General features: G+C 39.4%; 1 protein-coding gene and 1 long non-coding RNA gene across 2 annotated transcripts in view; one reads left to right on the forward strand and one right to left on the reverse strand.

The window, feature by feature from the left end:
- Window positions 1-6,401, reverse strand: part of LOC125938684 (uncharacterized) — a 22,953-nt gene extending 16,552 nt beyond the window's left edge. The window contains exons 1-2 of the long non-coding RNA XR_007462768.1: window positions 6,297-6,401; window positions 854-1,087 (exon numbers count right to left, since the gene is read on the reverse strand). This is a non-coding gene — a long non-coding RNA (uncharacterized LOC125938684). The remainder of the gene's footprint in view (window positions 1-853; window positions 1,088-6,296) is intronic.
- Window positions 6,402-6,435: 34 nt separating this feature from the next.
- On the forward strand, window positions 6,436-9,034 carry HTR1E (5-hydroxytryptamine receptor 1E). The gene is made up of 2 exons (XM_049653983.1): window positions 6,436-6,580; window positions 7,420-9,034. The coding sequence occupies exon 2, from the start codon at window positions 7,607-7,609 to the stop codon at window positions 8,702-8,704; it is 1,098 nt and encodes a 365-aa protein (XP_049509940.1). The 5' UTR covers window positions 6,436-6,580; window positions 7,420-7,606; the 3' UTR covers window positions 8,705-9,034.
- Window positions 9,035-21,122: the final 12,088 nt, after the last annotated feature.

The following is a 21,122-nucleotide window of genomic DNA, read 5'->3' on the forward strand; positions in this document are numbered from 1 at the left end:
ATACCATATGATTTCACTCATATGTGGAATCTTAAAAACAAAACAAATGATTAAACAAACAAAAAGGACAATCACACCTATAATACAGAGAACAAACTGATGATTTCCAAAGGGACGGTGGGTGTGTGGGATAGGTAAAATGGGTGAATGGGTGAGAGATATAAGATTCCAGTTACAAAACGAATAAGTCATAGGAATAAAAGGCACAACATAAGGAATACAGTCAATGATGTTGTAACAGCAGTGTGTAGTGACAAATGATAGCTACACTTGTGGTGAGCATAGCATAACATATAAACTTGTCAAATCACTACACTGTACACCTGAGACTAATGTAACGTGTGTCAACTATACTCAAATTTAAAAATTAAATAAAAAATACAGGCCTCTCCCTGCCTCTCTCTCTCTCTCTCCCCCTCAAAAATGAATAAATAAATAAACAAACAAACATTTTAAAAAAAAAGAATAGAGTGACACATACAGTTGACTGATTTTTGACAAAGACACCAAAGCATTTCAATTGGGGAAATAAAGTCTTTCCTACAAAAGTTGCTGAAATAACCAGATACCCATATTGGGAAAAAAGATAAACCTTAACACTTACCTCATATCCAAATGCTAAAATGTATTCAAGATAGATCATGAACTGTTGATTTACAAATTCAGGAATTTCTCAGTTGAAATCTGAAATTGGCCCCTGAATGGAGGGCAAGGAGAGTCTAAGAGACAGACCACTCCAGATTGGTAGGCGGCAGGTTTAATAGGAAAGGAAAATTACACAGGAGGCTTGTCTGCCCATGAGAAGAGTAGACCTCCACACCCATCCTCCAGAATCTTTATATAGAAGCCTTACCTGGGTTCAGTAATGCATTCCATCCAGACAGTCTCATCTACAAATTGTTCTCTCAAGGCCGCATCCTTCAAAACGGTTCCCACTATGGGAATGGGTAGGCTGAGCACACATTCCAAGGATAGGGGAAGGTAGGTGGTGAGATGCCTCTGGTTGTCTGGATCCAGCTTACAGGTCAATCAGTGGTCATGTCCCCTGATGACCTCTTCCCACATGAAAGCTAAAGATTTTAATCTTCTAGAAGAAAATACAGAAAAACATTTTTGTGAACTTGAAGTCATTTCTTTGACACAGGAAGCTCTAATCATAAAGAAAAAATAGAGAACTTAGACTTCATCAAAATTAAAATCTTCTCATCAAAAGAGATCATTAAAAAACATAAAAGCAAAGCTAGAGTAGAAGAAAATGTTCACAAAACATTCTTCTGACAAAAGACTTGTGTCCAGAATATATAAACATCTCCTAAAACTCTATGTATTGTTTTGTTTGATTTTTACAATGATAGTATTTTCCTGTTATTATGAATATAATAACCTCATAATAATCACATGTCATGTCTCAATCACAATTTACATAAACAAGAAAAAAAACAATGAACTCCACAATCCAGTATCTCCTGGGCACCTTCCTTTGCTCTCATTGAAGAACAAACCGAGAAACTACTATGTACCCCTTTCTTTCCTATAACAGGCCAAGGAGAAGCTTTATGAAGGCTGAGGAAGTGAATTTAAAACAATTAGAGAGATAAAATTAGTAATATGAGGGCAAGCAGCTACTCCCAAAATTTGAAAAAAAAAAAAAAAAAGAAATTAGCACCCATTGAAGATCTTTTTCTTTTTTTATTGAAGTATAGTTGACGTGCTATTCAATATTAGTTTCAGGTATACAACATAGTGATTCAACATTTATATATATTATTAAGTGGTCACCATGGTAAGTCTCATTACCATCTATCACTATACATAGTTACTACAATATTATTGACTATATTCCTTAATGCTGCACTTCATATCCCATGACTTACTCATTTTATTATTGGAAGTTTATACCTCTTAATCCCCTGCACCTACTTCATCCTCCCATTCTCCTCCCCTCTGGCAACCACCAGTTTGTTCTCTGTAGTAGAGTGTGTTTTGTGTTGTTTTGTGTGTTTTATTTCTTAGATCCTACATTAGAGATTTTTAAAATTTAATTATTTGAAGAAATTAGGGCAAAATGAAAATAATCAAAGAAGAGATGAAAGAATATTTATGGTAAATCATAAAGAGTTGTTGAAAACTGGGGTGCCTGGGTGGCTCAGTTGGTTAAGCCTCCCACTTTGGCTCAGGTCATGATCTCATGGTTGGTGGGTTCAAGCCCCACGTCGGGCTCTGTGCTGACAGCTCGGAGCCTGGAGCCTGCTTTGGATTCTGTGTCTCCCTCTCTCTGTCTGCCCCTCCCCCGCCAGCGCTCTGTCTCTGTCTCTCTCTCAAAAACAAATGAACATTAAAAAAAATTTTTTTTGAAAAAGAGTTGTTGAAAACCAAGACTACGTAAGATGGTGAAATTAAAAGTAAGTGTGCTAGGGGTGCCTGGGTGGCTCAGTCTGTTAAGCATATGACTTCGGCTCAGGTCATGATCTCACAGTCTGTGAGTTCGAGCCCCACATCGGGCTCTGTGTTGACAGCTCACAGCCTGGAGCCTGCTTCGGATTCTGTGTTTCCATCTCTCTCTGCCCCTCCCCTTCTCATGCTCTGTCTCTGTCTCTCTCAAAAATAAATAAACATTAAAAAATTAAATTAAAAAATAAGTGTGCTAGAGGTACATGGGTGGCTCATTTAGTTGTGCATCCAACTCTTGATTTCAACTCAGGTCATGATCCCAGGGTCATGGGATCAAGTCCTGCATTGGGCTCCAAGCTGAGCATGGAGCCTTCTTAAGATTCTCTCTCTCCTCTGCCCCCTCCCCTCCTCACAGCTCTCTCTCTTGCTCTCTCAAATAAATAAATAAATAAATAAAATAAAAATTAATTAATTAATTAAATTTAATCTAAAAATGAGTGTGCTCATGACCTATCCCTGGTGTTCTGCCACTGGGGCAGTATACTAAATCAGAGGCTCTGAAGCATCTCAGTAAATGAAAGCAGTATACCCCGACCCATTTGGTTTACAGTGATTCTCCCTATTTGTAATTTCAATGAAAAACTATTTAAATATGGCTTTGGACTGCACTGGTATTTTCCATGTCATAATCAGAACAGAAACTAAATTTTATAAACCTCCCCCCATTAACTCCTGATAGGATATGTCCATTTTTAGCTGTGATTATTGCAGTTAATTTTCCATCCCAGCGGACTAATGCAAGCTTGGTGTATTGATATTAGTGTTTGGATTGTTCTGCAGCATGTGTTTTGAGTTAAGTGTTACATAGTTCCTCCTCTCCTACTATGTTAAAGGCAAAAGAGACTTAAATTTTGGGGGGCTATTTAACAAGCATTGCTCTAATTAGAAATGATACTACCTCTAGAAAAAATTTTAAAAAAAGAAAAAAGAAAAAAAAAAAGAAATCATACTACCTCCTAAGGAATTGCTAGTGATTATAAAACCATGTGCTATTTCCTTAACAAGGTAAAGGAACCAAGACAATTGAAGTTGGATCATTTCCTGAGTATGGCTATATCTTTTTCCCTTTCATGATCCCCAATGTAATCCCTGAAATTCCTCAGAGAATTCTACCTACCTGGTGCCCCCACCCCACTGACTCCCTGCCTATTCCATCACTGCTTTCCTCCTTCCTCTTTTACATTTCACTCACTCCAGAAATGCTCTCTGCCCCAATATAAAGTATATTGGGTGTAGCAGCAAAGAAAACCGTAAACAGTCCAGTTTAAAAAGACAATCTCTCATCCTAAAAAGAAAACAACCTTGACCCCACAACTCCCCCCATAGCTACCTTATTTCTCTGTTCCCCTTTTCAAAGGCAAAACTCTTGAAATACTTGTTCTTATCCAATCCTCTATTTCCTTCCTTCCCATTCTTTCTTAAAACTACCACATTCAGACTTTCATCTCCACCACTGCACCAAATGGGTCCTGTCAAGGTCATCAGTGTCATCCACATTGCCCAGCCCAATGATCAAGTCCTCGTCACCCACCACCTGTCAGCAGCACTTACACAGCTGATTGCTCTTCATGCACTTTCTTCACTTGGTCTTGGGATTATCTCCATCATTCTCCTCCACCTCAACAGCTGTTCTCTGTTTCACTGGTTCCTCCTTTCCTTCCTGACCTTTGATTAGTGAAAAGCTCCAAGGTGCAGTTCTCAGACTTGTTCAATCTGTAATTGCTCCCATGTCATCCCACCCAGTGATTCGAAAGACTGCGTTCCACATGGTGTTATGGAACAAACTTTTAGATGTTAAATGAAAAAAAGATAAAAGATGGAAAGCTGGATGTGTGCAGGAATTTGGAGTGACTGACAACACAAGGATACAACACTCAACTCCTATTCTGAAAGGCCTGGGCACAAAATAAACCAGGGAGTCACATTAAAGAGCTGACAATATAGCCTCAACCAGTAATGTTTTTGCTAATTTAACTGGAGGCAGCTAAAAAGATGAATCAGGCATACATCCCACCCTCCAGAATGTATAGTCTTCTGGGGGGGGGGGGGGGGGAAAAAAAAAAAAATAGTGACAAAATAAGGAAGAAAATGATGTCACTGGAGAAATGACAGGATGTATGGAAGCTCAGATAAATAGACCAGCTTTTAATTTTTTTTAACGTTTATTTATTTACTTTGAGAGAAACAGAGAGAGCAGGGAGGGGCAGAGAGAGAGAGTCAGGGGAGGAATCCCAGTCAGAGTCTCTGCTGTCAGCAGAGCCCAATGCGGGGCTCAAACTCACAAATCCTGAGACAATGACCTGAACTGAAATCAAGGGATAACTGACTGAGTCACCCAGGTGCCCCTAGAGCAGCTTTTAAAAGCTTGATAAAGCTGAATTATTTGATTTTTGTTTTACTTGATACTTTGAAAATAACATTTCCTAATTATCTCTATTATCAAACTCAAGAAAAACATAACTTAGGATTAATTTTTGCAAAAAAAAAAAGAACTTTCCTTCATTTAAAGAGAAAGGGGTTGGACAGAGAAATAAACACGTGGGACACAGGGGGAAATGTAGTGAGGTTGCCCCAAGCTGATGATGGCTCAGCAACAACCCGGGTCTCCCTGATTCCAAAGCCCATATACTTTCAATGCTACAGCCTGTCTTAGATATAAATGTAAGTTTAAACTGATTATAAAAGAAGGGTAAATAACCAGTGGAGACGAAAACATTTAATTTACAAAAAGGAGGGGATTGTTGGCAGAACAAGTCCCATGGAAGAACTAGAGAAACATACGAATTTCAAAAAAGGGTACATCCACAGAAATGCTGTAGAAGCATAATGACAACAGAGAGGCAGAATGAATCTCATTTCACTGCAGAAAAATCAAGACTGTCTTAAAAACAACTGCCCCATTTTTGGTCTTTAGTGAAATCATTTTCTTTTACTTTCCATATCTAAAGGATAGATGGTAACTATCTCCCCGTCTCCTTGGGTTTTGCCCAATGGGCAGAAGCAATTAAATCCAGAGCCAGAGAGATCTCACCACGGCTGGAGATTTTTATTCCTGCCCCCTGACTTCCAGTCCCCATTCCACCTGAAGACTCCTACATACTCCACTCTCCATTTTACACATGCCTCACCTGTTCCTGTCCTCATTCTTTGCTAACATCATTGTGCCTGTTAAGCCTAATCCATATCAATCCATGTCCCTTCCCTTCTTAAAACCACAAAAATGTCAGTTTTCTTTGAAGTTTTCCTAGACCGAATCCCACAGAGACAAATTAGAGATTTGATTGGCATTCTGACCAGCAGCCATTGGCTGTGAATATTCCTATGTAGATTTTGATTGTCTTGTTTTCATGAGTATACATTTGAGGTTACAGTAGTTCCCCCTTATCCCAGGAGATATATTCCAAGACTTTCAGTAAATGCCTGAAATTGCAGGTAGTACCAAATTCTGTATGTACTATGTTTTTTCCTATATTCACGTACCTATGATAAAGTTTAATTTATCAGTTAGGTTTAGTAAAGATTAACAACAATAACTAATAGACAATAGAACAATTATAACAATATACTATAATAACAGTTAATGTGGGGCACCTGGGCGGCTCAGTCGGTTAAGCGTCTGACTTCAGCTCAGGTCATCATCTCACAGCTTGCGAGTTCCAGCCCCAAATCGGGCTCTGTGCTGACAGCTCCGAACCTGGAGCCCGGTTCAGATTCTGTGTCACGCTCTCTCTCTCTGCCCCTCCCCCACTCGTGCTCTGTCTCTCAAAAATAAATACACATTTTTTAAAAATTTTTTTAATTATGTGAATATGGTCTCTCAAAATATCTTACTGTGCTGTACTCACCTTTCTTGTGATGATGTGACATAAAATGCCTACGTGATGAGATGAAGTGAGGTGGATAACGCAGCCATTGTGACGTATTGTTAGGCTACTACTGACCTTCTGCTGATTCGTCAGAAAGGATCATTGGCTTGCAGACCGTGGTAACTGAAAGTGCGAAACTGCAGATAAGGCGGACTCTTGTACTTTTTTAAAATTCCTTACAATTATGCATTCAATAAATGTCAGTATCTCAGTGATTGCCCAGCTTAATCACAGCTATCCAGGAGACAGACAGATCATAGATGGTAGGTAGGTAGGTTGATCAATTGATCAACTAATAGATAGATAGATACTAAAAGAACACAAATGTTAACCAAAACACATTTTTTAATGTACATTTCTTTGACCTTGATGATAATGCTGTTTCGCAGTCAATTTACCATATTACTCTGAGAACAATTTGCCATAAACATCCAAGTAGTGTTATATGCTTTTTTTCTCTCTTTTCTCCAAAGAAATGCACAGTGGGATAGTAAAATGTCAGAAATAATTAGACAAAATTGCACAATTCCATTGTGACATTAAAATATCTTTGGAGTTCAAATTTGTTATGGAACTTTAAAACTGGTTTGAAATCTGCTTATTATAAACAATATAATTTTTTCTTTAATGTCCCTGAATTTCTAAAATATGATACAATGTGAATGTATGTTTCCAAATGTAAACAAAAAAAAAACCCTTTTACATATAAATGTTACATATATATTAATAAATATAAATAAGAAAGTAATTCAGGTGGCAAGATAGACTTTAAAGTTGGTAATGTTTTCATGAGAAAGAGTTTGGGAACTTAACTTTTTAAGAAGTATCTTTTTGGTAGCTACACTTGTGGTTAGCACAGCATAAGGAATAAACTTGTGAATCACTATGTTGTACACCTGAAATTAATGTAACATTGTGTGTCAATTATAATTTTTAAAAGGTATCTTTTGAAGAATAAAAATAAACTTCACACCCAGAGATAAAAAAGGAAATTATATCAAAAATATGTGTAAAGAATTTACCAATACTGAAATATTATGTTTTCCAGAGGGAAAAAAAATATGATTTTTCACTCATTAACCAGTAGCATACTATTTTCCAGGAACCCTCCATTCAGAAGAAATGCTGTGGTGCTTCCTTTTACCCCATACAAAATGGAACATAAGAAACTACAAAGCTGAACAAACTACAATCTTCTTATAAATGAGAGGCACTGAAGTCTGAGCAGTTTCCAGCTGAGGGAAAATAACCAACAGCTTCTCCACAGTGTAGATCAAAACAGGGAAAACATGAATATCACTAACTGTACCACAGAAGCCAGTGTGGCTGTGAGACCCAAGACCGTCACTGAGAAGATGCTCATTTCCATGACTCTGGTGACCATTACCACCCTGACCATGTTGCTGAATTTGGCCGTGATCATGGCCATCTGTACCACCAAGAAGCTCCACCAGCCTGCCAACTACCTGATCTGTTCTCTGGCCGTGACGGACCTCCTGGTGGCAGTGCTCGTCATGCCCCTGAGCATCATGTACATTGCCATGGACAGCTGGAAACTAGGGTACTTCATCTGTGAGGTGTGGCTGAGTGTGGACATGACCTGCTGCACCTGCTCCATCCTCCATCTCTGTGTAATTGCCCTGGACAGGTACTGGGCCATCACCAATGCTATTGAATATGCCAGGAAGAGGACGGCCAAGAGGGCTGGGCTGATGATCCTCACCGTCTGGACCATCTCCATCTTCATCTCCATGCCCCCTCTGTTCTGGAGGAGCCACCGCCAGCTGAGCCCACCCCCTAGTCAGTGCACAATCCAGCATGACCATGTCATCTACACCATTTACTCCACACTTGGGGCATTTTACATCCCCTTGACTTTGATACTTATTCTGTATTATCGTATTTATCATGCAGCCAAGAGCCTCTACCAGAAAAGAGGATCAAGCCGGCACTTAAGCAACAGAAGCACAGATAGCCAAAATTCTTTTGCGAGTTGTAAACTTACACAGACTTTCTGTGTGTCTGATCTCTCCACCTCAGACCCTACCACAGAGTTTGAGAAGATCCACACCTCTATCAGGATCCCTTCCTTCGACAATGATCTAGATCACCCTGGAGAACGGCAGCAAATCTCTAGCACCAGGGAGCGCAAGGCAGCACGAATCCTAGGACTGATTTTGGGTGCATTCATTTTGTCATGGCTGCCATTTTTCATCAAAGAGTTGATTGTAGGTCTGAGCATCTATACAGTGTCCTCTGAAGTGGCTGATTTTTTGACGTGGCTCGGTTATGTTAATTCTCTGATCAACCCTCTGCTCTACACAAGTTTTAATGAAGACTTTAAGCTGGCTTTTAAAAAGCTCATTAAGTGCCGAGAACATACTTAGATTGCAAAAAGCCAAAAAGCATCACTTTTACCAGCCTTGTGAGTGGACAAGGGTAAGGGGTGCAACTTATCAATTTGTGAACATAATTGGTTCAGGAAATTTTGTAAGGTAGTGTGGTCTTTTTGTTTGTTTTGTTCTGTTTTGTCTGAGGTTTGTTATTCGGTGTGCCGTTTTCTACCTCTGGTTTTATTGTGGTACATGATTTCAAATAAACATTATCATATAAAGACAGAAATTTCATAGAAATAATAATAAGGTGAAATAGTAACTACTTTTTTTAGCCATTTCAGTTAATCCTGCAATTAAAGAATGCCAAAATAAATCTTCATTTGCAGAATTTCTTATTACTTATAAATCAAATACCTGATAACTTGCCTTCGTGTGGCATTAAACCTGGGGTCATGGCTCCATATTTGTGCAAATTTTAGTGGGAACTGCATGACTCCATAAAGCATTTCTTAAAAAGTGATGTGCTGCCATCTGCTTGCAGACCTGAACCAAAGTCATTTACTGTGACTACATCCTTTTAGGTGCAAATAGTACAGCTGATGTATCCTTTTTAGTTCATGATTAAATACACTTCCTCATTCTCTAAAGAGAACCTGGAATGAATCCTCTGCTTTCCTGGGTCTTTAACTATGAACATGAAACATAAACAAATACAAAATAACCTAAATATACTTTGGTCCATGTGTTGCTATATTACCTGACAGGCACACTGGACTTCCTCCTATTTGGAGAAGTGTCGCCCTAAGCCTCGCACACACTCCCTCATGCTGACAGGATTCAGGTGGGAGTACAAGCAGTTTCACAGGGTGGAGTGATCAAATGAAGGAATTTATATTATCTGAAGAACCGTGTTGGAGAATGCTACTCATTAAATTACCAGTGTGCACTTGGAAAAACAAAAGTTGAACATCTGTGCTTACACCCATCAAGGAGATGAGTGTGAAATTGTGACCCCTGGAACCTCTGTGGCTTCCATGCCAGACTGCACCCTGGGGCCAGGAGGCTACAGATGGGACCTGAGGCCACACGTGCCTCTCCTCAGCTGGGGTGACTGCTCTAGTCACGAGGAGGAGCTTACCACTAAGTCACGAGTGATGACAGAAAGGAATGAAAGTTTGTAAATGCTTGTGCACTCTCAAGTCAGTGACTGTTCTACACCTCTGCTCCTCATCTCATCCACAGCTTCTCCTCATCTCTTCACCCTCCAAGGGTCATATCTCTTCTTGGTTTACAGAGAAGACCTGCATTTGCTCCCTCTCCACCTCCATGTTTTAGCCTTAAATCTAAGCTCTCTAACCTTTTCTGTAATCTTGCACCTCTCTCCTTTGCCCCCAACTTCTTTCCCCCATACCTCTCCTCCCTCACTTCCCCCCTCCCTACCTCTCATCCCTTCCTCTCCCCACTCTTCTTGAATCTCACCTTTTCATTTGCTCAAGTCTCTTGGACACTGGTGTACACTTCCTCTGACCCTGCTTCCCACTCAAGCTCCTGCTTCGTCTCTCTCCTGTCTCTCCCACCTGAGCTTCTCCACTCATCAATCCTTCATTCTGCTCCACCTCTCACCTTCCACTGACTTTCACATCCTTTGCCATCTGGGTGTGCCCTTCCTAGCTCTCCTGAAACATATCTCCCAGTAGGCAAATATAGTGGCCTTCCCTCTGTCCTCATCTGCTTCACAATCTGTCATCAGGTAAAACAGTTAAGGGGAGCCTGGGTGGCTCAGTCGGTTAAGCATTAGACTCTTGGTTTCGGCTCAGGTCGTGATCTCAAGTTTCGTGAGGTCGAGCCCCACATTGGGCTCTGCCCTGACAGCACAGAACCTGATTGGAATTCTCTCACTCCCTCTCCCTCTCTCTCCCTCTCTACCCCTCCCCTGCTCGCATGTGTGTGCTCACTCTCTCTCTCTCTCAAAACAAATAAATAAACATTAAAAAAAAAAAAAACAGCTAAGCCTCCCTTTCTTGTTTAAGCCTGTGCTTTCCAGAATAATTTACTCCCCTGTTTCTCCAACCACCTCATTTTTTGTCTCCTTTCCTTTCTCCTGGAGCATTGTCCTCAGCTCTTACCTCCTGTGTCTCCATACTCAATCCTATCCCATCATTTTAACAATGAGGTCCATTCCTATGGCTCTTCAATTTGTGTCTTTAGTTCTGATCTCTGTGTTTCTCAAATTCCAGACCCATGAATTACATCCAGTGAACATCTCCCTATGAACTGTCTGTTGGTTCCTCAAACACAGCTTTTCTAAACTGAACTCAGGATCATTTTCCCACACTCAAACCTTCTCCTCCTTCCACCTTCCCCACCTCAGATAACAGGATTACCATGCTTTTTATCATTCATATTAGATAAATGTGATCCTCTCTCTTTGTGGCTTGTCTCTCACATCCAGATAGTCTTATGTGTTTACCTCTACAGAAATGTTTGAATATGATCCCTTCTTCTCCAATAATTTGGTTTCTTCACCCATTCCAAATCTTCTTATCTGATCTTACCTCTCAAGTCCTTCACCTGTCACTCTGTGGCCACATATCTGCACACCTATCAGATATATCTTCCTATGACAGTGGTCTATCAGAGACATCTTCCTAGGACAGTGGTCTATCAGAGACATCTTCCTAGAACAATGGTCTATCAGAGACATCTTCCTAGAACAGTGGTTTTCAGAGGGGCAGTTCCCGACCAGCAGCATTAGCATCAGCCAGGAAGTTGTTAAAAATGCAAAGTCTAGGGCCCCATTGAAGACATACTGAATCAGAAATTCAGAGGGGGGGGGGGCATCAACTTCCTCTTATAAGCCCTCCAGGAGATTCTGGTGCACACTAAAGTTTGAGAATCACTATCCCAGAGCATGCCATTGGTTTTTAATTACAGTATTTATAATCCTCTAATATTTCCCTATCAGTTTAAAGTAAAGATTCTTTTTTAAAAAATGAACATTTAAAATAAAAAATAAATAAGGATTCTTTAGTATAATGTTCAAGGCTCCTTCACTATGTGACCTTAATTTACCTTTCCAGAGTTAGGTCTCACCACTTCTTCTCACCCATCCCATACTCCAGCAAAGTCTGGATATTTTATGTGCTCTCTGAATTTCCTTAACAGTTGATCCCACTGCTTCAGAAACCTGACCCCATGGCTTTCCATTATTTCATCAATTCTTTATCATGCAACTCAAATGCAATCTCTTCTGTAAAGTCTTCCTGAGATCCTTCTTCCTTCTCTGTCACTATGAGAGTCCTCTCCCCCAGCTCTATGTTCCTTAGAACCCCATTTCTGTCACTATTATTATATGCATCCTATCTTATAGTGCATTTGTTTCTGTATTTCTGCTGTCTGCCCTAATATACTGTGAGCTCCTTGAGGGCAGGAACTGTGTCTGTTTCATCTCTGTATCCCTAGGGACTCCTACAGTGTTTTACACACAGTGGGTACTCAATAAATGTCTGTTAATGTGAATGGGATTATATCCCTAGAAGAGAATATGTAAATGTGCCATCTTCTCCCAGTGAGAAAACCAAAGTTCTTAATTCCCATGGTGCAATACTGACTTTATTTTTCCCCAAAACTTACCATACAACTTCTCAACTTTGTTCCAAAAAAATGCTAGAAAAAGCTTCCCTATGGAAAGAAAAAGAATTTCCCATTGAATAAATGAATAGACTTTATTCATTAAGATTCAGTCTAAGCTGCTTTCAAAGAAGAAAGCTCCAAATATAGTAGTCCAAACAAGACAGTTTTTTTCTCTTTCATGTGACAGTCAGGAGGTAGGAGGGCAGCCCAGAGTGAGTAGGGGACTCTGCTCCACAACATTATCCAGGGACTCAGTTTTATTCTGTCCTGTGGTTCTGCACCCTCCCCACCACCGCCACCACCCAGGTCTTATTCTCATCTGCATGGCCAGAGCTGACTCACCATCATATCAACATTCCAGTCCATAGGAAAGAAGAGAGAGAAGTAGAGAGGAATTTCCTTTTAAGGAAGTTATGTGGATCATGTAACTTCTGCTTATAATCCATTGGCAATTATTAGGTCACATGGCCACACCAAGTTGTAAAAGAGAATAGGAGAGTAAATCTCTAGCTGGGCAGCCATGTGCCTTGCTAAAATTGGGGACATTATAATAAGAGGAAGAAAGAGAGAATGACCACAAAGGGACAATGAACAGTCTACCCCAAAGGGATATTGGTTTCTGTACGTACGGCTCATATATTCCAGGCAAGTCAATTGGTTACGCAGCTAGTGGTAATCTATGTACAAGGATGTTGAGGTTTAAATCACGGGTTACTTGACTGAAATTGTGCATATGCTGAAAATCCAGTATTTATCATGCCTATATCTCTACTATCTAGAAATTATATGAGCAACCCTCTTGCTTTCCTATCATCAACCACATATCATCATTGAAAATTCTTGGCAATTATAAGCATTTTAAAATGTTAAGAGTCTAAGTAAATAAAAAACAAAAAGAAGATGCATAAGTAATTTTTACTTACTCATTTTTACTAACTCATTTCAATTTACTAGATAAGTCCTAGTTAAATGCAATTCTCTCACACCTATCTTTGCCCTTAGCAAAGAAGAATCTGTATTTATTTCCTAGTATAATCAAACCTGTTGGGAAAAAAAAATCTGCTGTTTGGTTTACTCATTTAACTAATAGTGCTAGCTGGTATTGACCACCATTGCCAGTTTCAATTAAAACTTGAGTGAAGTAATGGTACCTTCTGATATTGTCAGTTTTTCCAGTGTAAACAGCAAATTAAAAGTAAACCCCAGGGGTGATATTTTGAACACTTCCATTAACAATAACTAATAAATTAGGACTTTCGGGTTTGTGTACCCAGTGAAAGAATTCTTGGATATAAGTCACTCCCTTGCAGACCTGGTAATTATCTGGTTATAACTGGTAGCAATAAGAATCCTTACGAGCATCGCTACCTCTATCTGCTTTGGATAACTGGATAGTTTCCTATACTTATGAATTTCAGCTTGCAAACTCTGACAGGCACGTAGAAGGGAAGTTCCAAAGTGAAGTTCAGCAACTGTTCTGGCTACCAGCACAAAACATCCATTATCGTACTGATCTCAGACTAATGTGTGTTTGCTGTGTTTGCTTAGTTTTTAAGGTCTTCTATACGCAACAACTTTTAAGTCCTTATGTACAGTATTTGCAAATACAGTAAGAGGATCAGAAAAACTAGTGAAAAGAACCTTATGACTACAAAGGAAATACAAGTAAAGGCAATTTTTTCAATTAAAAGGACTGAGAAAATGACTATCATTGCATAGGAAAATGGGATCAAATCTTGTTCAGCTTTCAAGGACCATCATATGCAATATGGGAAAAAGTACTGTGCCTCAATTATTGACTGTAATCAGCAGGAAAGAAGGAAAAGTGATTAATGAGATGGGAAAATGTCTGAGCACCACACAGTAGTTCTAAAAGTTGTTTCAGAGTGTATGTGGGCATGTCTAGTTATCTCAATAGAGAACCCTAATGGTATTTTGCAGTAGGAGACAATGGAGGCTAAATCTTACAATTAAAAAAAGGGGGAGGGGGGAAAAGTCCCACTCAATAAAGAAGTACCACACCCAAAATACCAATATCATTACCTGCTAAGAAACACATAAGTACCAGCATTGACATGGGATGCTCAGAAACTGAATGTTAATTCAGGTGTCGGCTAGGGATTATTTGGGATTTTAGAAGACTTATCATGGTGAAAGTGCCGCTATGAACTTTTATTGCAAGTCATGGAGGGTTTCAGAGTTTCAAGACCAATTTGAATCTGTCTAATAGCAAAGTATGGGTCAGGCCAACAAATATAGACACCACATTGGTTAAAGAGTTTCCATTGACATTGGCAGAGATCATTAAGAAATGGGACACAATAAAGTACCTATCAGCAAGAAGGAGGTATTGGTACTTCAAAGGATTGACTCATATCCTTATTTGGTGGAAAGGCTTTCAAAGACCAAATATAGTCTCACCTAAGTCACTTCAGACTTAGAATTAAAAGAGACTCTCAGGAACCTGTCAGTAGAAGGAGGAGATATTTCAAAAGTTAGGAAGTATGACATTAGATGTTTCTGGAACCCTTAAACTATCCAAGGTCCCTCCTTTCTCCCCATAAACCTCACCCTGGAGAATATACAGCAAGCTTCAGCCTTGCCACAAAAATGGTTTGAAATTATTTCCTTCATAATAGAAAGGAATCACTCTGAAGAGAGAATTGTTTAAAGAAAGTAATCTGTTGGCTCCCTAAAAGCTCCTAGTACCTAACACAGAGGGTGGTGCATGATGGCACTCAAGTTATATAACTTACATGTTTATTGAATTTAATTGAAATGAACACATTGATTACAGACTTCAAGAAATTTAGAGGTAGAACTATGTAGTGGGTAAGAAGGTTCTCATATGGAGGTGGAGTCGCCACATATTTAAATTTTTTTTAAAGAAAGGGACATCAGGACAATGATGATACAAAAGAAACAGCAATGGGAGGAGTTGGGAGATAATATCAACAGAGTTTTAGGCAATAAAAAAATTGACCATCTGCTGTGAGTTTGAATAAATTGTAAAAGTTTTCCATTGAAAAATAAAAATGGTATAAGAGCAGTGATATGAAGAAAGCAAGACTACAGCAATGGAAAGGGCAAAATTGGGGAGATAATGGTGGTGGTTTAGGGTTCACAAACACCAAGTGAGCATTTGCCATGAGCTTGACATTGTACTAGGCACTGGGATCTCTATAAGGAAAAAAGCAGAGGGACAGAAAGAGGCAGACAATCCAGGTAGAAAACTACAAGGCCCAAATCTTAAGAGCATATTTGTAGGAAGGTGACTTTATTTATTTTCTATTTGGATAAAATAGCATTTTAGAGGGAATTAGAAACATTGCCTTTGCTTAAGGGGATGGGAGAGAAAGAAGACAGAAGAGCACATTTTGCACATCAAAATCTTGGGGGAAAAAAAGTAATACCAGAAACTCTGGAGGATGGATGCTTCTTCAAAGAAAATGTATAAACAACATGGATACAAGAAATAAGGTCACAGGTACATGTGTTTCTAGTTTGCATGGTATCAAATAGTGGTACATCAGAAGATGATTTAAGAAAAGCTGATTTAGGGGCGCCTGGGTGGCTCAGTCAGTTGGGCATCCAACTTCGGCTCAGGTCATGATCTCACGGTTCGTGAGTTCGAGCCCCGCGTCGGGCTCTGTGCTGACAGCTCAGGGCCTGGAGCCTGCTTCGGATTCTGTGTCTCCCTCTCTCTGACCCTCCCCCGTTCATGCTCTGTCTCTCTCTGTCTCAAAAATAAATAAATGTTAAAAAAAATTTTTTTTAAAAAGCTGATTTATGAAGACATCCACAGGAATGAGGACGGAAACAGAACTCTGAGGAAAATTCAGATTTATAAGCAGTCTAATAATAAGTAGACCAGTTACCCCAAGTGTTTCTGGTTCATGGTTAAGCACTCAGTAAGGGATTGGCAAATTAATAAATTAATTACTCAAGCCACCAAGCCTGAGTCAGCATTTAGATGGCAAAGAAGAGCAACTTGGTGGTATAACCAAAGTATCTGTGTAAGTCAGTAAGAAGGATGCTAATAAAATCCACACTCAGAGGTAAGAAGCAGTTATATAAAAATACTAACCCATCAGCCATCCTCTCTTTCTGCACTTTGGAGGGGAGGGGCAGAGAAGAGGTGTTTTATAAAGAACAGTAAGAACAACCACAATGTAAACAGTGTTACCTGACAACTTTACCTAATTACTTCTTATTGATCCATTTCTCACGAAAATCTAAGGCCTAATTGCCCTTTCTAATCACACACACACATGCATCTAGAAATAAAAACAATATCCCATTAGGAAACCAAAGGCAAGTTTGGTGCAGGCAAATGTCATTGGTATAACTGTTACAAGAGTCCAATTAAAAATGAATGCCAAGTGTACTATGTATGTACATGTTATTTCATGTTTAATTGTTGGACATTATACAAACTGGAATAGGAGGATATAAAGATAACAACCTCATTGCTAATACTTAGGAAGAATCATCAGAGTTTCCAAAATATGTCTATATCAGAGAGATCTTGCCTTAGAATGACTGCCTTGCCAACAAACTCCTTCTAAATGTGTTACAAGACACAGCTCCTACTGAGAAAAGCAGCTCTAAGTGATTCTTTAAGCATAACTCACCATGTGGCACCAGGTGACATCCCCTGCCTGTCCCCAGCTTCCCTATCTGCAGCTGATGAGTTAGGGCAGTTGGGCACGGGACCCAAGAACAGCAGGCCTATATACTGGCCATGTGCTATGAGCTGGTCTGGTGTGAAAGCTCCCCTTACACATAAAGGGATTGGTTGTGATAATGACATTCTTACCTCTCAAGAATTTGAACAAAAAAAAAAGAAAAAAAAAGAAAAAAAGAGAAAGAAAGAGAAAGAAAGAAAGAAAGAAAGCAGCCAACTGGCATCCATGGCAAAGCACAAGAATGAAACTCAATTAATTCCTGCTGCTAAGAAACTAACAATGTTGCCTGTCCTTTAGAGTTGCCTTTTACAATCCCAGACAACCTTCCGGGTCCCAAACTATGTTCCAGGTCCTTGAGGTTTAGCTGTGAGAAACTCCAGAGACTCCTTTCTTGCTTATTGCAACAGTTACCATTACAATTGACCACTACTACTTAAGGAAATCTGCATCGTTCTCTTTCTTCCAACTGAAGGATCCTGAATGCACAGAGTTCCTGGGTCTCTGAGCCATAAGCTTCTGGAATAAGCACACTGGCTCCATTTGGACAGTCAGTGCAGTTGGACCAGATTCAAGTCTTTTCATTTCCATTGACCTTTCTAGTGTGGAAATGTACATAGTCTCCATGACTCTAATATGTCTCAGTTGCCTTCATGAAACCAAATTTTTCAATTTAGTTTTTTACTCCATGGATGTAGTTCTATTCATCATAGGTTGCTTTTTATTTTTAAGTTGTTGTTATTTGTTTTTACTTTACTTCTTAGGATAAAATGACCTTCCTTTCCTTAACTCTTAGCCTTGGGAGTGGGAAGGAATAGAATGGACAGGGTGGGAGGGGCAGTGGGCAGAGATCAAAGGGCTGTGTTAGTGTGTTTGGGCTGCTATAACAAAAATACCATAGACTGGTTGGCTTAGAAACAACAGAAACTTATTTCTCACACTTCTGGAGGCTGGAAGTCTGAGATTCAAGGTTCCCGCATGGTTATGTTCTGGTGAAGACCCTCTTGCGGGTTGCAGACTGCTGAGGAAGGCTTTTAATATATGAATTAGAGGAAGACACAATATCCATTTCATGACAGGTACTAACAGTCATCTTTAAAGGGTTTGTCACATTTAAAGGGTGCCTGCGTGGCTCAGTCAGTTAAACATCCAACTTCGGCTCAAATCATGTTTGAGCCCTGCATCAGACTCTGTGCTGACAACTCAGAGCCTGGAGCCTGCTTCAGATTCTGCCTCTCTCCCACTCACACACTCTCTCTCTCTCTCTCTCTCTCTCTCTCTCTCTCTCTCTTTCTCTCTCTAATACAAATAAACATTAAAAAATTAAAAAGAAAAATTAAAAAATAAGGGGTTTGTGAACTAGTTACACTTGCATCCTCAACAGGTGTTTTGAGGGATTTAGGTGAGGGAAGGAAATATTCCTCCTCTACCTTCATGGTCTTCCAACTGGACTAAGAATTACATTTACATGAGACAGACTAATGGGAGAAAAAAAAGTTTTAGTGTGTGCACATGGAGGCCAAATAATGAAATTGAGACGTAAAGAAATGACCAAGACAGGCAGGTTTTATACTTTTTAGACAATGAGACAATAAATCTTTGAGTAATTGACAGGACAAAGAAAACTTAACTTTGGGAGCTTCAATTAGTAAGAAATTCTAAAGATTTTTAAAAATTTTTTAAGTAATCTCTACACCCAACATGCTGGAACCCACAACCCCAAGATCAAGCGTCACATTCTTTACCAACTGAGCCAACCAGTTGCCCCCAATTAGTAAGAAATTCTAAACAGGATTTAGAGTAGTAAATTAGTAATATAATAATAATAACAACAATAACAACAACAACAACAAGGGTTGTTTCCACAGACTTCTTGGCTCTCAATTTCCCATCTCTAGTGGTAAGGATGTCTCTTTACATCCTGGTACAAGGAGGGTACTTGCATATGGGAGATTTAGTTCCTGCTCTCAGGAAGCAGAGAAGGGTCTAAGTGTCCTTCTTGCACAGGCTGTCTCTTAAGTAATTTTTATTAAAAATAAAATGTGCCACTGTGGCCCATATTGGGGCAGCCTGATCTTGGCCTCTCTAGAGTGAAGCAAAATCATGACATTAACAACCACTCTATACTCACCCAGGCTTAGCTCAGTCACAAGCATCCTAGGGTATAGAATCACCTCTTTGACTCTTATTAAAATGTCATAGATCTGAATATACTCCAGAAAATGGGCATATTTCCAGTGATATGACCCCTTTCTTAATAAAAATAACCAGGAGAAATTACCAAAATCCAGTAAGGGTGTGTGTGTGTGTGTGTGTGTGTGTGTGTGTGTGAAATTTAGTCTACTAAATAATAATTTGAGAAGATAAAGTTCATTCAACACACATTTATTAACATCTGTGTGTCAAGCTTTGCAGCAGATTGTCTTGTGAATGAGACCCAGCTGTAGCCCTTAAGAAAAATATGGTCTATTGGAAGAGAAATCCAAGTAAACAACAGAGTATGATACATTGCATTGTAGAGATATGTACAATCTGCTATGTTTGTGCAGAAGAAGAAATAATCAGTTCTGTGGGAGATAGAGGAGAGGAGCCTTCACTGGTACATGATGCAAGAGTTCACTAGGCTGGTACATAATATAAGAGTTCACTAGGCTGACAATTCATTCAGATAAACAGCATGAATAAAAGCATGGAGACACAGAGATTTAAACGGCGTTTAGGGAATGAGAAGTGGCCTGAGGTGGTCAGTATATGGGGTAGGAAGGAGAAAGTCAAGAAAGGAGGCTGATGGTCCAGGCATGTCCATGAAGGGTCTCAAATGCCTCACTAAGGACATTAGATCTTACCCTGAAGACAGCAGAAAATTGCCTGATGTTTTCAACCAACGGAGAACATGATCAGACCTGAAATTTTGAAAGAATCCTTGAATGAAAAAGAATGGAAGAATGAAGACCACAGGTGCTGGAATAAGCCAGGGAGCAAAAAGTGGAGTCTGTACTAAAGAGGAGGAAATTGAGCAGAAGGAGAGGTGGGGGGAGATGTTAGAGAAATTTCAGAAATAAAATTAGAGGACAGACAAATCAGATTTATCCAGAAAATGACCTTTTTAAATTGAAAGAGAGCAAAGTTCCAGAATGCCAAAGAGAATGTACAGTAACTTCAGCAGCAGATCATAAATTCCACAATTTGAAGACATAGTAGAATAAAACAAGAGTCACCTTCTTTACCAAACAGACCAATCTTTTTTCCACATTGCAGATTGTCTACCCTTGCTTAATCACAGTCAACTGGATAGAAAATCCTTTCTAGGAAATAACAATAGGTTAATTAAACACCTCATTTGTCTCCACTGTTAGCACTACTCTTTCCCTGAATCCTTCTAAACACAGTGGTTACTTAACTCAGTTAAGCAAACAACCCTTACTAAGGCAGATATTCAATTCATTTGTCATTTAACAAATATTTACTGAGCACCTACTACCTGCCAGGAATTATGCTAGGTCTTAGATATTCGGTGGTGAACTAAACAATACAGATTCTTTCTCTAACTGAAAGTTTAGTCTAATGGAAGAGAGAGTTAATTTAAGTAGCATTTTCAATACAGTGTGTTAAAGTGCAGTAAAGAGCAATATTTCTCCAACTTCTGACATGGAAGGTCTGAAGTAAGGCTAGAGATTGTATATTTCTTAAAAATTCCCAGGTGATGCTGATGTTACTGGTCTAAGGACCGCACCCTGTATGGCACAGTCTAAGACATCTCCATCCAAAGCCATTTGAGGAGACATTGGCAGGAAAATAAATTCTCCTGCATTTCCTACATTTCATAATTTGAGCCATGGCAATTAAGAACCAAAAAGAAATAACAAGAACAATACAAGTGGTGTATCTCCAGATCTGATGGGATTGAAGCAGAAAATCCGAGCTGATCTTTGAGCAAGTAGGGACAGAAGAGAGTGGGGATGACAGTGCCTACACTTGGGACCTCAAACAGAAACATGGAAACTGAGCCATGAAAGTCTGCAGGATAAAAGCCAAGACAGAGCACTGACCTCATCTTTCAGGCTTATGGTTTTTTGCTCACAGCACAGTGTAGTGGGAATCATATTTAATAGCTTTTCCCCAAATTAGTTGTATCAGTACTTTTTAATAAT

This window comes from Panthera uncia, assembly GCF_023721935.1.
Source record: "Panthera uncia isolate 11264 chromosome B2 unlocalized genomic scaffold, Puncia_PCG_1.0 HiC_scaffold_24, whole genome shotgun sequence".
Taxonomy (NCBI): domain Eukaryota; kingdom Metazoa; phylum Chordata; class Mammalia; order Carnivora; family Felidae; genus Panthera; species Panthera uncia.

Excerpts from the sequence above, each read along its gene's own strand:
- HTR1E (XM_049653983.1), top strand. The coding sequence starts at position 7,607 with ATGAATATCACTAACTGTACCACAGAAGCCAGTGTGGCTGTGAGACCC.